This window comes from Calliphora vicina, chromosome 1 (assembly GCF_958450345.1).
Source record: "Calliphora vicina chromosome 1, idCalVici1.1, whole genome shotgun sequence".
Lineage (NCBI taxonomy): Eukaryota > Metazoa > Arthropoda > Insecta > Diptera > Calliphoridae > Calliphora > Calliphora vicina.
Window position 1 is genome coordinate 52,787,966 of NC_088780.1, and position 16,148 is coordinate 52,804,113.

General features: G+C 32.1%; 1 protein-coding gene across 1 annotated transcript; it reads right to left on the reverse strand.

Annotated features, from left to right (window-relative positions):
• Positions 1–711: 711 nt before the first annotated feature.
• On the reverse strand, positions 712–1,569 carry LOC135964218 (craniofacial development protein 2-like). The gene is made up of 2 exons (XM_065516379.1): positions 1,394–1,569; positions 712–1,336 (listed from the first exon to the last, which is right to left on the reverse strand). Exons 1-2 carry the CDS (start codon positions 1,567–1,569, stop codon positions 712–714), a joined length of 801 nt encoding a protein of 266 aa, XP_065372451.1.
• Positions 1,570–16,148: the final 14,579 nt, after the last annotated feature.

Consider the following 16,148-nt stretch of genomic DNA (forward strand, 5'->3'; position numbering starts at 1 on the left):
GCAAGGGAGACAGCACGCAACCCTTGCGGACACCAGCTACAACATCAAAACTACTGCTGAGTGCGTTATTGTGGACAACACGACATTTAACATTACGATAAAGAGATTGGGTAAGCAAGTGCGTTCCATATGGAATTTTGATTCAATGTATCGAATGCTTTTTCAAAGTCGATAAACAGCAAATAAAGTGGAGAGCGAAGTTCCGTAGATTGCTCTATACTTATTCGTAGACTATTGATGTGGTCTGCACAGGATTTTTAGTTCCGGAAGCCAGCTTGTTCGGGCCTTAGATCCCTTAGTACAGTGTCGGATATTCTCCGGTTAATGATTTGCGCCATGATCTTATTCACTGCACTTAGGATGGTAATGCCCCGCCAGTTCTTGCAGTTTGTCAGGTCACCCTTTTTGGGGATATTTACTATAAACCCTTCCTTCAAATTTGGATCGAGTTCATGAGTGAGCCAGAAGTTCTGAATAAGGGGAAGCAATATGTTCGCTGTAGTATGGGGGTCGGCTTTAAGCATCTCGGGCGATTTGTTGTCGGCTCCAGGGACCTTATTAGTTTTTAGGTGATTTACAGCATCCATAACTTCTGCGATATCTGGGCATTTAATGGAGATATCTTGCCCTATTTCATGGGAAACACAATTGCATATATCTTGGTGGTAAGAAGTTGTTAAGGAGAGCATATTGGAATAATGCCGTTTCCAGTTATTCTCTCGCAGATGTTGTGAGTTCGCCTTCGGCGTTTCTCAGTGGTCTGGTATTCGAAAAGTTTCTTCCAGTTAGTTTCTTGGTGATGCTATAAAGATCCTTGGATCTATGCTCCGCTGAGGCTTTTTGTGCATCCGATGCAAGTTTATTGTACCACATTCTCTTATAATTTCGGGCGCTACGCTTGACCAGCTTATCTTGTTGTGCGTATATATTTTTTAGCGACGATTTCTCACCGAATGTTTTGGCTGCGTTTAATTTTTCCTTTTGGGCCTTTCTTTCAAGAATGAGGTTCCAGGTGGCATTAGACATCCAATGGGTTTTCCTAGGTACTTTAAGACCGATGTGATTACTCGAAGCATCAACAAAATTACTTTTAACTGTTGGCCACTCAGAGGAAGGATGAGATTGTTGCATAGCTAGTCCAGCTCTTAGTTCTTCCCTGTAGGCGTTAAGAGTTTGAGGATCTTTCAACTTAGCTATATCATACCTTCGCGCAGTAGATTCAGGTTTACGGATGGCAGCAACCCTAATCCGTAAGCTTCCAAAAACTAGGTGATGATCCGAGTTGCAATCAGCCCCCCTTTTAGAACGCACATCAAGAATGCTACTGCGCCAGGTCCTGCTGATAGCTATGTGGTCAATTTAGTTTTCCGTCTCATTGTCAGGCGACACCCACGTTATCTTGTGTACTTTCCTGTGAGGGAATAAAGTTCCACCTATCAAAAGATTAGTATTGCCGCATGCTTCGGTGAAGAACCTACCGTTCTCAGTCATCCTTCCAATTGCGTGTTTACCCATAATTTGTTCTCGTCCTGTGTTGTCGGAGCCTATCTGTGCATTAAATTCGCCCATCATTACAACGATTTTTAAATTATACACCCAATATATTTTTTCTGTATAGTGGTGTAAAAGTATTGAGTATTTAGGTAATCAGCACTTAAAACTGGATATATATCCCGGCAGTAGTCAAAGTCCAGCATTTTAAAACACTATTTCTGAATCATAAATGTTGTCTCCTGTGCATAAACATAAAAAGTACAGTGGATTCTGAGATTGAAAACTACCCCTGGATTCTGAGATTGAAATTTTTGAAGTCCTGCATGTCAGAATTTGCAAAATTTCATCCCCATTTAGTTTGATAACACTTAGCATACAATAATTTGGTACTTTCATTTTTAATAAAGTATGCTTGTGATTAAACCTTTTCGAAATCTCAGTTTTACATCCCTGATAGGAGAATAGAGTCACGTATTTATTAACTCAATTAAATTTTCGAATAAATTGAAAGAGAATTTTAGTCTATTACTAAAAATCTCTCTTTTATATTCGTACTCTTAAATTTCATTATAAAAGCACTCAATTACTCTTTTTTATGAAAGTAGTTGGTATTTTTAAATTTCATGAATATTTTCATGCACTTTTTGTGCAGACTTAGTTGTTTTTGTTGTTTGTTTTCAAAGTGTCATTTTGTTGTTGATGTTGTTGTTGTTTTTGTTGCTGTTAAACTTCTACTCACTCATACAATGCTTAATTGAACTGGGTTTTAATTGAAATGTTATCCATGCAACGATCCATCCATTCATTTGTTCATATTTTTGCTGCGCTCATTCTTTAAATGTATTTTTATATATTTTTCTGATTGTCTATCTGTCCGTCCTTCCGACCGTTCATCTGTCTGCATTTCATTACATGGCATAATTTTCAATTTAACTTTTTTTTTTTTTGCTGGCTTGTTGTTCAATTGTCTGTCCGTCTGTTCGTTTGTCTATCTGTTTAAATGTTTTGTAGAGTTTTTATTGAGGGTAAAAACTTTGAATAACAAAAAAAAAATTAAAATAAACAATGAATGGTTGTTGGTAGTGGCAAATATGTATGTACGAGTACATATTACATCGTACATACATTCACAAATTCATACATACTTGTACATTACATTCATTATTGTTTATGTAGTTTTTTTTCAAACAAGCTTTTATGTTTTTTGCTGTATGTATTGTCATTGATGATGATTTTTAACAATATAATTATTGGTTTTTAGTTTTTTTTTATAATAATTTAAAATTAACTATAGTTAAACTTTAAACATTATGTTAAATTGCTTTATGTTTAAAAAAAACAAGAGTTGTTTTTATGAGAGAAAATGTCAAATGATGTATTTGCGTCGGCGAATATTGTATCTGTGTCAGAATATGGTCGGCCGCGAAAAAGAAAAATTTCAATGAAATATAAAATACAGTGAGCAGTGCTGTCAGATGAGGCAATTTCTCGCCAAACGTGCCGATTTTTAAACTTGAATTTCAACCAAAATCAGTTGGGTTCGTCTTTGAGCCTAATTAATCTAACTAAAAATATCCATAATTTAACTCAAAAAACACATCTAATAATTTTGGCCAGGTTTTCTAGTAAAATGTTCTTCTGTGCGACGCACAGTGGGGGATCTGCAAAAAGTGGAAACAAATCTCTGTAACTTCTAAACGAGGTGTTGATAAGCTTTAGTTTTGAAATTGGGCTTATACACCTAGGGGGAACCGAGCCACAATGCCCCAAATTGGGTCACCTCGGGTATATCAAAAATTAAAAATGATGCCAAAAGTTTGCGATCCGATTTCAAAGATTTATATATATGTGGAATCTACTAGACGAGATCTACAAGAAAAAGTTGTCTAAAGTTGAAATTTATATAAAAAATAGGTCTACTTCGGAAGACTCTGTCTGGACCACGCAATAATACGAATTTTGATATTATTTTGCTTTTATAATATTTCCCGAAGTGTTGTCTTTCAGAAAAACATAAATACACTATTTATCTTTTTCTTATTTTCTGTATAATTTTTTTCAGATCCCCCACTGTGCGACGTTGAAAGTTAAACTTCAATGTCAGCTGGTTAAGTCATTCGTAGTTGTTTAATTTGTAGGCAGTTGTAGTACTTATATGTGTTTAGTGCTTTATTCTGAAAACACAAATTTTAATAATTTTGTCCAGCCAGATTTGAGATTGTTTATCCCGAAAAATGCCGGGAAATTACTAGATTTTTGATATTTTGGAAGATTATTGAAGCTCCCAAAATACCTAGAATGCAAAATTTCAGCATACTTATAATACTAATCTCGCTTCAAATAATACCCAGCTGTTCTAAGAGACTATCGCGAACTAGTGACTTTATCCATCATTTAGGAAGACAATCACATAGTTACATAACTAGCTACGCGACTAGTAATTTTAACACATGCATGTCCTAATCAGGGTGTCACTTGACCCTTTTAGATTACAATGAGACTGTCTGATAGCTGGTCCAAAGTAGTAAACGCATTGGATACACGTACCGGTTACGTAGATTCTGTTACTTTACTTACTACATAACTGGCTAATTACGGGTGCTAATTGACCTCAAATAGTCAGTTAAAAAGACATCTAATAGACAGTTCCATAACCGATAGCTTGTAAACAAACCATTTTGACTACTCTCCAATATATTACTTCTTTCTAAGTTACTTACAGACACTAAAGTGGCAATTGACTTCACGCTAGTTTACATTGGATGTTAGAATACTTAAGCAAAAAGAAAATAAACTGATTGAGAATTATACCAACACAATGTGTATAAATCGAGTTTGTTCGAATTACTCACAAACAAGTGCAGTACAAAATAAAGTGACTACACTCTAGATTACTTAGAGACACTTAAGTGAAAATTGTCTTCACGCTGTATTAAGTAACCAATTGCACTACAAAGAGTGCAAAATATATGAATTGGAGTCCGTCAAAGAAACAGACATTAATGACAATTACTGTCTATAAGGGATACACTGACTACTTGCTTAACTGCTGGGAGTTTTTTTTTATTTTAAGCAAGGAGCGGCAGGTCTCCTGGCATTGGCAGTATTATACACAATTTTATTAATAATTTCCCGTTGACTATGAACTATGTTTCTAAATCTTGGTTTTATCCCTGTCCAAAATGATAGTTTTTATTTATGGATTTTAAAAATGCAATCGATTCAAAGTTCAAACCGAACTCAACGATATAATAACGGAACACGGCTGACAGTATCTATAGAAATACAATTTTATTGCATTAAATACGAAACTGTTTCTGAGAAAATTTAATATACATATTGGTTATATGACTTAACAATGCGATATATGGCGTATATCCATATGGGCAATTCCACGAAACACTGAAAAAATAAAAAAACTATGAAACTTTTTTTCAAGATGATTTTATTAGGAGAAACACTAAAATATTACTATGTGAAAGTATTTAGAGCTGATTACAACATTTTAATGGCAAAAATAATAGTTTAAATTGACTATATGTATTTAATTTTTTAATTTAATTAGTATGTTTTAGGCTAAGATGGCGGCAAAAACTATGCTCCCAATTAGCATGTAGTATGAATTGAATTTGACCTTGATTGGTTTTTTTTACTATTACACCGTACGACACTCAATATTAGATACGAACCGGAAGATATACGTCTGAAACTATAAATTAAATGGAGAAAAACTGCGTTTTCAGTTTTTCATTTCGTGATCCTGTTTCCTTTTAAAAGGACTTAAAATTTCCAGAGGAGTAAATTTTTAAAAAAATGTTTGAATATAATTCTGATCAAGAAGAGTTGTAAAATATTAAGAAATTAAAAGAAAACATAACGCCTCTCACTATTCGCATATTTCTACATGTACCTCAAAATTACTTCCGTTTTATGTCACGTACGTTATACCCTTATTTCGCTCGATATTTTTGACAACAATGTTTCGAATGAACTTATATTTTTTTTTAAATATTGTACCCTCTCAGTGGAACATAAATACCAAATTATTTTTCAGATACTCTTATTTTTGCAAAATCTATTTCAGTCTTTAGGCGTACAAATGTCACGTACAATGACATGGAATTGTCCATATGAGAGAAGTTTTGCTTTATTAAATTAAAAAAAAATGTGGCGCTGAAACACACCGATTGCTCAACTAAGCTTATGGTGAATGTGTTCCATCGGTTTAATGTACGACAGATGGTTTGTGCGGTTCAGAAGTGGTGATTTTGACACGAAAGACAAAGAACGGCCAGGTCAGCCAAAAAATTACTCCCTGAAGATTGTTGTCAAACTCAATAAGACCTACTCAGGCTGCAATTTCAAAACGTTTACCATACGAATTGTATGTTCGAAATGATGCTTGAATGCAATAAAAGATAATAATTTTTGCACCGATTTATTACTAGGGATAAAAAACGGATCCATTACGATAACCCGAAGCTTAAGAGATCGTACGTGGAGCCCGGCCAAACAACCGAATCGACACCAAACCAAAATATCCATGGCGCTAAGGTAATGCTCTGTATATGTTGGGAGCAAAAGGGTCCTATATATTATCAAATATATTCAGACCATCACAGGGAATGCAAATGACTCGTTTGAAGCGAGCATTAGCCGAAAAACGCCCAGAATAGGCGGCCAGAGATGAAACCGTACTATTCCATCATGACAATGCTCGGCCTCGTGTTGCAATACCTGTTAAAAACGAATTTAGAATGAAGTGTTTGGGAAGTTTTGGCTCACTCGCTTTATATTCCAGACTTTGTTTCAAAATAAAATCTAACAAATTGAAAAAATTCCGAATTTTTAAGTCATACACCAAAATATTTCTTAATTTTTTACTGAAATAACAAAATTTTGGTTTAATAATAAATAAAAATTTCACAAAAAATAATAATATTATCTCAGCTTTAATTGTTACTTCTCGAAAACATTAATTAGTAAAGCAAAAAAACTGTATAAATTACACATGCACTCATTGACACACTCCCACACAAACAACATTTAAGGATCATTAACGATTTATTTATCTCAGGACAAATGATACCAAATGATTGTCTAATTCAACTCACATCATTTACCCTACAAGTGGCCAAATATAAAATTCAATCTTCTCTGGCTGCCAACGAAGTTTACCCAAGCAAACAAATGACCTTAAAGGAAAAGAAAATAAGTAAAAACAATTAAGGTTTTAGGTTAGTTTTAGTTAATTTAAGCCACAAAACATATAACTAGCGCAAAATAAGCAGAAAAGCATAAAACCTATTAATACAATTACACGCAGAAAATTTTGTCCATAGATAATTCAAAAAATCTTAAAATAAAAGAATATGAATCCTGAAAATGCATAAAAACTACCAATTGCCATAATCTACTTGTTTTCTCTGTGTGCATGAAATTGTTGTATGCTCGTAAAATTGGTCATATAACATAATTAGTAATGACAAGAAAAAACATCATATATATTATGTATCCTGGCAAAAATTAAGAGTCCCCCCTCAACATAAACAAAGTCACTGTAACTAATGACAGTCCGAGAGCCTAACAAAAGCCAATTGTTTATGGCCAGACAGTAGAACTCACTGTTGTAACACTGTTGTGGTGTAAGGAATGAGGAGGAGTATGATAATGATGTAAGTATTTTTTACAGCTAAAAGATTTTGAAAATTTAGAAATGTAAACAGAACTTAAACTGGTTTAAAAGAAGAAATTTTCATAAATGTTTTATTGAATATATTGATCATAATCCTTTTTGGTTTTGTTGTTTGAAAACTTGGATTATATTTTAAATATAAAGGGTAAAATGTTTAATGAAATCATGTTACACCAGGCAACAATGTAATGATATATTACACATTTTATTATGATACATACTAATCAATAATTAAGTTCCCTATAGGAAATTTTATTTTAAGCTGGGGTGAAAAAATGCTACAATCGTACTTTTCACACTATTTCATATTAAAAAGTACCATGGTTGTCTCGAAACTCATTTGATACTTTCGAACAATTTTCAATATTTTATGTGTAATTTACAAATTCTTATAACCTCAGAATGATTTTCTGCTATAGCTATCTATTTTATACATAAAATCATTTGTACAACAGAATTTTCTATAAAATATCTTGTATTTGTCAGCATTTTATAAATAAAACTAGCTTAACCCGGTGCGCTTCGCCACCCCTATCGTAGTAAAATTAAAATATATGATCGAATTTTATAAAAAATTAAATGAATATAAATAATACCGGAATTTCTTGTTAGTTTTTAATTGTATACCATGCTTTTGGCATTAAAAATATAAAAAATATCATTCGAATTTATAATCTTGAAACTTTTCATGAGAAATTCGTTTTTACAGTGGGCAAGTTTCGATCTAGCCTATTTTTAGTTAAGCGGCTTACAATGATAGAAGACTCTAGCTATAACAGTTCTTTAGATATTCGAAAATGCCAGTTTACTTTGGATGTTCTGATACCACTCATTTGCGTTCAGTTGTTCTCAACTACGTACAATGGTAACAAAATAACTCATGCATAATTTTGAGAATCTCACTATATAGTTCTCCAGATATTTGATAATAAATATTCACTTTGTAAGGGACGTGTCCCATTCTCCGTTCCCCTTAATATTTAGTATAACATGACACTGGCATCAACGTACAATAATTTACACAGTATTTAAAGACTATCATTATTACAGTTCACTTGATATTCAAAAATAACTATATACTTCGTATATGGGCAATTCCACGAGAATGACAACCATAACTGAAGAAACAAAAATTATTAAAACTTTTTTTCAAGATAATTTGAATAGAAGAAAACTCTAAAATATTACTATTTATGTGAAAGTATTTAGAGCTTATTACAACATTTTAAGGACAAAACTAATAGTTTAAACTGACTGACTGATTTATTTTTTTAATTTAATTGGGATATTTTTTATTATTATTTTACTATAAGAGAAAAATCTGTCACGTACGGTATGTCACTTACGATATTAAATTTTAATTATTACTAGCTGAACACGGTCCGCGTTGCTGGCCCTTAGAAAAAATCTATTTTATATTGCATCTCGATCTCGATTTTAATATACAGTGTCGGACTAAGTCAGTGATCCAACCTTCAACGTTAATACATGCAGTGGCATTTCGGCTGGTTCCAATGAATTCAATTTTTAGTATGGAAATTTCTTATTCATGCACCAAATATGCAAGAGTAAACAAAATTGTTTATCACAGACCGAAAATCAAAAATCTGACCTTACACTGTTACCCAAAAAGCTTTTCTGAAGAGTCCGTGAAAATTTCATCAAAATCGGTTCTGCCGTTTTCGAGTTCATTCGGAACATACATACATACCCATATACAAACATCCATTTTTATATACTATATAGATAGATAAAATCATATAATGATTGTCTTTATTTAAATTTGACGGATTGTAAAGGAAAAATATTTGGTTTAGTGTAAGAAATTTTTTGCATATTTCTACATGCATCTCAAAGTTATTTTTCAGATACTTTTATATTTGCAAAATCTATTCCACTATATAGGCGTACAAATGTCACGTAAGATGACATGAAATTGTTCATATTTCATTCGTGGCCTTTCCAATGAATGAAATCGTTAGTACTTACCTCACATATCTTATTTTATTCAATTTCAATATCGATATTTAATACGTCCGTTTGTTATTTCAACAATTTTCATTTGCTGCAACGTCGTCATAACTCAAAAAATTAAATTTTTCAAAAGACTCATAGTTTTTAAATTGATTATTTTTTTAAATTTTTTAAGGAAAATAAGAAGCACATTACAAAATAGATAACTTCCAAGCAAACCAGATGTACGGCTAAATGAACAATAGTTGGATGTCTTTCATGAGTGACAATTTGTCATTGACAATTGAAATAATTCGCCAAATTGCTTCGTTATTGCTAACATAGCGGCCCATTTGAAATTGAGTGACTTCATCGTTGGAATTCTCGGCAATAACACTGCCTTTGGTTACATATTTGCAGATATATTTGATAAGATGGCTTATTAGTGAGCGTGAACAATTTTTCTTTCTGTTAACTACTTTTGTGGACTATTGCGAACATTAAATTATATAAATCGGTTCAGGCGTTATGCGATTTTAGATATATCGAAAAAGGGTGGACGTGGTCAATTTTAATTTTAGCAATAACTTAAATTGGATTACAACGAACATTTAAAAAAAATAGCCAAATCAGTGCAGCCGTTTTCCGATTTTAGATAAATCGAAAAAAGTGGGTGTAAAAGTAGACGCGGTAAATTTTTCTTTCCGTAAAAACCTAATCCAAGTTAGGTTTTGACGAACATTTTACAAAAAACTTTTCCAAATCTATCTAGCCGTTCCAACTGATGCAATCACCAAAGAACGACATTTGTCAACAGTCAGTGCTGAAGTGTTTAGAGTTAATTTGTGTTTACATGATCGGCCCTCCAAAGCCGGCCCTCACTTATGATTATTAAATTTAAAAAAATCACCAAAAATAACGTTCTTATACACAGAAAAAACTATTTTCTAAACCGTTTCATTTCAAATATATATCACATATTGAACTGGTTTCAATTATTTTATAATTGAATCAAGTACTCATGTGCTCAAAAACAAAATTTTCTGATATTTTCTATTGAATTTTGAGTTTTAAATTTGATAATTTTGACAATTGAATATACGATTTTCGTTATTGGTTGAACTTTAAATACAAAAATTATTGAATAAATTATTTTCGTAATTGAAAACACATTTTTGTTATTTTTTGTGTTTTCAATAACGAAAATTATCTATTCAATAATTTTTGTATTTAAAGTTCAACCAATAACGAAAATTGTATATTCAATTGTCAAAATTATCAAATTCAAAACTCAAAATTCAATAAAAAATATCAGAAAATTTTGTTTTTGAGCACATGAATACTTGATTCAATTATAAAATAATTGAATCCAGTTCAAAATGTGATAAATGTTTGAATTGAAATATAATTTTTTCTGTGTGCGAATGCCTAGAAATTCTATATTTAATACTTCTGAAAGGTTTAAAAAGGTGCTTTGGTTTCGTTATCTACCATTTACACCTAAAATATCTCTAATACATATCATTTTAAAGAAACAAATTTTCTTGTCAATAAACGTATTTTCGTATGTATTTGTGATTTCTTGTCAAATGCATTATTAAATAAACTTCTTAGTTTTTTGTTATTTCTGCAATAGTGATTTATGGTTTTTATATAAAATATTCACCATCGAAACCCATAGAAACATCATTGGTTTGTAGTTTTTGCTTGGCCCCCTCTTTTTTGTCTGAAGATGTGTAAAAAAGTTTTCTCATAATAATTTTAAATCTTTTTAATATTCTTCATGTCTGTAACACCAAAAATGATGACCAAGTTAGTATCCTTCCATCCCTTGGTATAAAATTCATACGATGAGTAGAAGACAAAGCAGTTTGTCCGTTACACTAACAGTTGCTTAACTTGACCACAACATTTGTTTTTTTTTCTCTTTTGTTGCAAACGAATTTTGAGAACTTTTTTCATCACACATTTCCACTTGTATGATGAGGTTGAAGTGTGAAATTTTTCTATAATTTTTATACCCTTCAGCTTCGTGAGAAGGGTATATATAAGTTTGTCATTCCGTTTGTAATTTCTACATTTTTCATTTCCGACCCTATAAAGTATATATATTCTGGATCCTTATAGATAGCGGAGTCGATTAAGCCATGTCCGTCTGTCTGTCTGTCTGTCCGTCTGTCTGTCTGTCTGTCTGTTGAAATCAATTTTCTGAAGGCCCCAGATATCTCCGGGATCCAAATCTTCAACAATTCTGTCAGACATACTTTCGAGAATTTTGCTATTTAAAATCAGCAAAATCCGTCCATAAATAACGGAGATATGAGCAAAAATCCGAGACAACCTCTGAAAATTTCATCAAAAAACACAATGTATTGCATGCTTTGACAAAAAAACAACAAAACGTATGGTTGGATGTGCAAGCTATGCGTATTTTGTTTTTTTTTGTGTTTTGTTTCTTTTGGCGTTGTTGTTGTTTTTTATACAATTAAACGTATGTTTGGATGTGTGTTGGTTTCATTGCCTTGCGTATTTTGTTTTTGTTTTTTCTTTTGGTGTTCTGTTTCGTTTGGCGTTGTTGTTGTTTTTTGTGTTCTTGATAAATTTAGGATGCTGTACGCTGAAAGTGGGCAATGTACATACATATATACTAATTATAAAAAATAATTTCGCATCCACAACAAAGGTGAAGGGTATATAAGATTCGGCATAGCCGAATATAGCACTCTTACTTGTTTTTTATTCGTTCTTTCATTTATGGATGAGTCTGGATGGATACATATGTTACAGTTTCTGTTGGAGTTTGTTTTTTTTTTCTTTATTCCTTGTAGTCTGCCGTACTGGTGAGCGTGAAAAGTTTCAGCAGATGCTGTTGGTGTAATGAAAATCATTTTTTGCAATACATAAGGTTTTCGTTTTTATCTAGTAGATGTTTTGACTCTGTTGAGGTTTAATTTTGATCACGTTTTATTGAAGTTGTGTACAGATGTAGTAATTTTTTTTTTTTCGTTACATGATTCGGTTTTTTCTTCTGTTTGGTTTATTATTAATGAAATTATGTAAGATTTTAGGAATTGGGTCATTTAATTCAATACTGTTATGAGTTTTGTGGTATTTGATATTAAATGTATAATAATTTAGAAACAAGAGATTCTTTAAGTTATTTGTAGAAAAATATTACAACTAGACATTACCATCAAGAATTTCTGATGGAGACACTTTAAATAAGGTTCTATTCGTTTCGTATTGTAATAATTTCTACGATAAAATCAAGCAAATAATACGAACTGTCACACAGAGGGATTTTGGTATCAAAAAGTCCATTTTTCAAACACTCAATTTCAAAAATCAAATGATGCAGTTTTGTAGAGAAATGTTTAAAGATGAAATGTACAATTATAGTTTCAAGAAAAATTTAATTTTAAGTCCATGCAATAGTGTATAGTTTAAATTAAGTCCATGCAATAGTGTTAAGCTAAAATTTTATTATATTTTCACGCAATTCAGTGGTTTATATATGTATAACTTTCCTAATAATACCATTTACCTTTAACATATTTGAAAAATATAACATTTCTCCATAAATAAAAAAAATTATGGGGATATCATAAACCGTTAAGAAGATATGGCCAAATCTATAAGTCTCTAAAAATTATTTTATTTTATGATCTTCCATGGAAAAAAAGTAGCCCCACTTTCCCCCAAGCTATTTTTTTAATAAAATAAAAGGTGGGAGTGTCTTGTTTCGATTAAAAAAAAAGTTTTCGGAAGTTTTCGGAACAGGATGAAACTTAACATTTTTTGTCGAATAATAAACGAAATATCAAAGAAGTTCTTATATATGAATGGGTTTCGTGGGCTTGACCGATTTTATTGAAAATCGGCATGTGTTCTTCTTTTGTTTCAAAATGTATGTACCAAATTTCTAGACTTTTGCTTGTATATAAAGAATTTTATTCGAATAATTCCATTTGGATTGTATGGGCAGTGGGCGTGGACGATTTTGATAAAATTTCACTTTTTTCTTAATTTAGTCCATATAATTCTCGGTGCCAAATTTCAATCCTCTACAACCACTCCTTATAATTTTTGCACAAAAATGTATTGCATTCGGGTTGCATGGGCGGTATTCTGTGGGCATGGCCGATTTAAATAAAACTTAGCATGCGTGCTTTTCTATGTACCAAATTTCTAGACTTTTGCTTGGATATAAACAATTTTATGTGAAAAAAATCAATTTGGATTGTATGGGTAGTGGGCGCACAGTGGTATAAGAAAAAAAAGAGGGTAATAAATCTGTAACTTCTAAACCCTTAGTCCGATTTGAATGAATGAATGAATGAATTTAACATGCGCACAGTCGAAGTGTAGTCGAGTTTAAGTTTTGAATTTTGACCGCACGGGCTCACGGTGTGTGCGGCCAGGGTTCCCCAAAGCAGGACACCTCGGGTATGTTCAATTTTTAAAACGATCCTATTTCTTCGGCTGTGTTCCGATTTTAAAGCGGTCACATATATAGAATCATCTCGTCGAGCAATACAAAAAACCCCGTCGTAGCTATCAATTATCTCTTATAACTTAGGAGATATTCGCATTTGAAAATTAAAAATAAAATTTTTAAAATTCAAATGCATGTAACTTTGGACTCAGTCATGATTTTTAAACAATTCTTTCTATATTTCATACATAAATTTATTGTTAGTCCAGCAAAAGAAAAATAGAGAAAATCGGGAAATATTTGGATCCGCTGTTATCAAAAAACTGGAGTAGGGTGGGTAAAAATGCGAATATCTCCTAAGTTATAAGAGATAATTGATAGCTACGACGAGGTTTTTTGTAGTGCTCGACGAGATGATTCTATATATGTGATCGTTTTGAAATCGGAACACAGCCGAAGAAATAGGATCGTTTTAAAAATTGAACATACCCGAGGTGTCCTACTTTGGGGAACCCTGGAAGCACCCCCGGTGGGCCCGTGCGGTCAAAACTTAAACTCGACAACATTTCGTCTGTGCGCATGTCAAATTTCATTCAAATCGGACTAAGGATTTAGAATTTACAGATTTATTTCCATCTTTTTTTTTCTCATACCACTGTGGGGCGTTTGGCGTGGACGATTTCGATAAAATTTAATTGTTTTCTTAATTAAGTCCATATAATTCTCAGTGCCAAATTCCAATGCTCCACGATCACTCCTTATAATTTTTGCAAAAAATGTATGTGTATCATACTGCGCATTTATGATGACATTTATGATCAGTATACTCTGGAAAATGATCTTGAATATATTGAACAACGCTACAAAACAGTTCAGATTTACTTTGAAAATCAGCCATCGATTCGCGGAACTTATAGAGGACTGTTTTATGCAGCGTTTACACGCTGGTTCGGATCTTACATCTTCAAAAATAGAACCTAGAGCTCGTGATACGGCCAATGGAGATCGTAACCGTACCATGATCAATGATATTCGGCAAAATATAACATCAACAGGATGGCGATACGTGTCATACAGCGACCGCAACCATCAATTTATTTGAAACAAAATTTGGCCATAACTTGATTTCGAAAAATGGACCTGTCTATTGGCTTCCAATAGTTGATGGTGTGCATCAACTGTCCCTAAAACAGTAATATTCAAATACAAAGTAAGAAAATCAAGCAACTACACAGAGAAAACAGATTCGTGATAGCAACCGAATTTGTTGCCAATCGAATGATTGCGAAATTATTCTTTGTTAATTTACTTTCTGTTGATAGAACTTAAAAATTCTATATGTGCAACCGAATCATTCGATTGGAAACAAATTCGGTTGCTATCACGAATCTGTTTTCTCTGTGTAAAGTTATTTTGAGCCACTCACAGCTTTATTTAGCAAAAAACATAACTTTAAACCATAAAATAAAGACAATGAATGGATTAAACCGCTACTAACATCTTCCTTCATCATGCGAAGTCGAAAAATAACCTGAAACAATAAGAACAACTTCAACCATCATCATCATCTTTATCAACTTCATTGTTACTTTACAAGTCAGTTAACGCTTAATGACAACGCCTGCTTTTTTTCATATCATTTCTTCTTTTATTTTCCTTAATGTATTTTGCAGATACAAAATTAAACAGAGTAAACAAGGGTTGTACGAATTCCTTAATATGACTACGAGTATTTGGTCTTGTTTACATCCAGTAGTATGTTAAACTAATTTGCAAATAACCAAAATTGGATTGCAGTGTGTGGTTTTAAGTTATTGGCTTGTTAAAAAGATAAGTATGATAAATAAATTCAGGGGCTTATACTCGGCAGACTTTTGAAACACTCTACAACCGGATGATCACTGCAACTGTTTAATTGAAATACAATGTTAAGAATCAATACAATATAGAAGTACCTAATAGTTAAATGAGAAGGTTTTTGATTTGAACATTTTGAAATATGTACGTAGTATTCTGGACTCTAAACCCAACATTTGCATAAAATATATATTTGAAGTCAGATCTGGAGAAACACAAGGTGGTAATGTAATTCATTGCACATGAAGCAAATATTTTCAGTTCCTGATAAAAATCAATAAAAAGTTCGTTATGTTTCGTTAAAACAACTCAAAATATTACATTTAATTATGTATGTAGTAAACGCATTCAGTCAACATAAATATTTTAGCTGTCATCATTACTTTAAATACTCAATCATCCAAACACTGGTGATTTAATTTTATATATTGAGTGTTGACTTAAAAATGCGAAATTTTTTAAAATGTTTGGCTTTTATTTTGAAAGATTTGTACAATTTATTTAAAGTATTAGCCATTGCACAGTGGGCAGAATCGAAATTTTTTGAAAATAAATCTATTTCCCATCCGATTACAAAGATTTTAATATTTTTGAAAAGCGCTCGGCTAGATCATGTGTGCTATTTATATCATCCAATTTGAGAGTTATAGGCATTTTAATTTGGCCATATCATGGCCCGCTCTTTTAAAAATATAGGGCTTAATTTTAGACCGA

Coding starts and splice junctions, on each gene's coding strand:
- LOC135964218 (XM_065516379.1), bottom strand. CDS start 1,569: ATGGGCGAATTTAATGCACAGATAGGCTCCGACAACACAGGACGAGAA. Junction 1,337..1,393: donor AGGAAAGTACACAAGATAAC/GTGGGTGTCGCC, acceptor AGCTATCAGCAG/GACCTGGCGCAGTAGCATTC.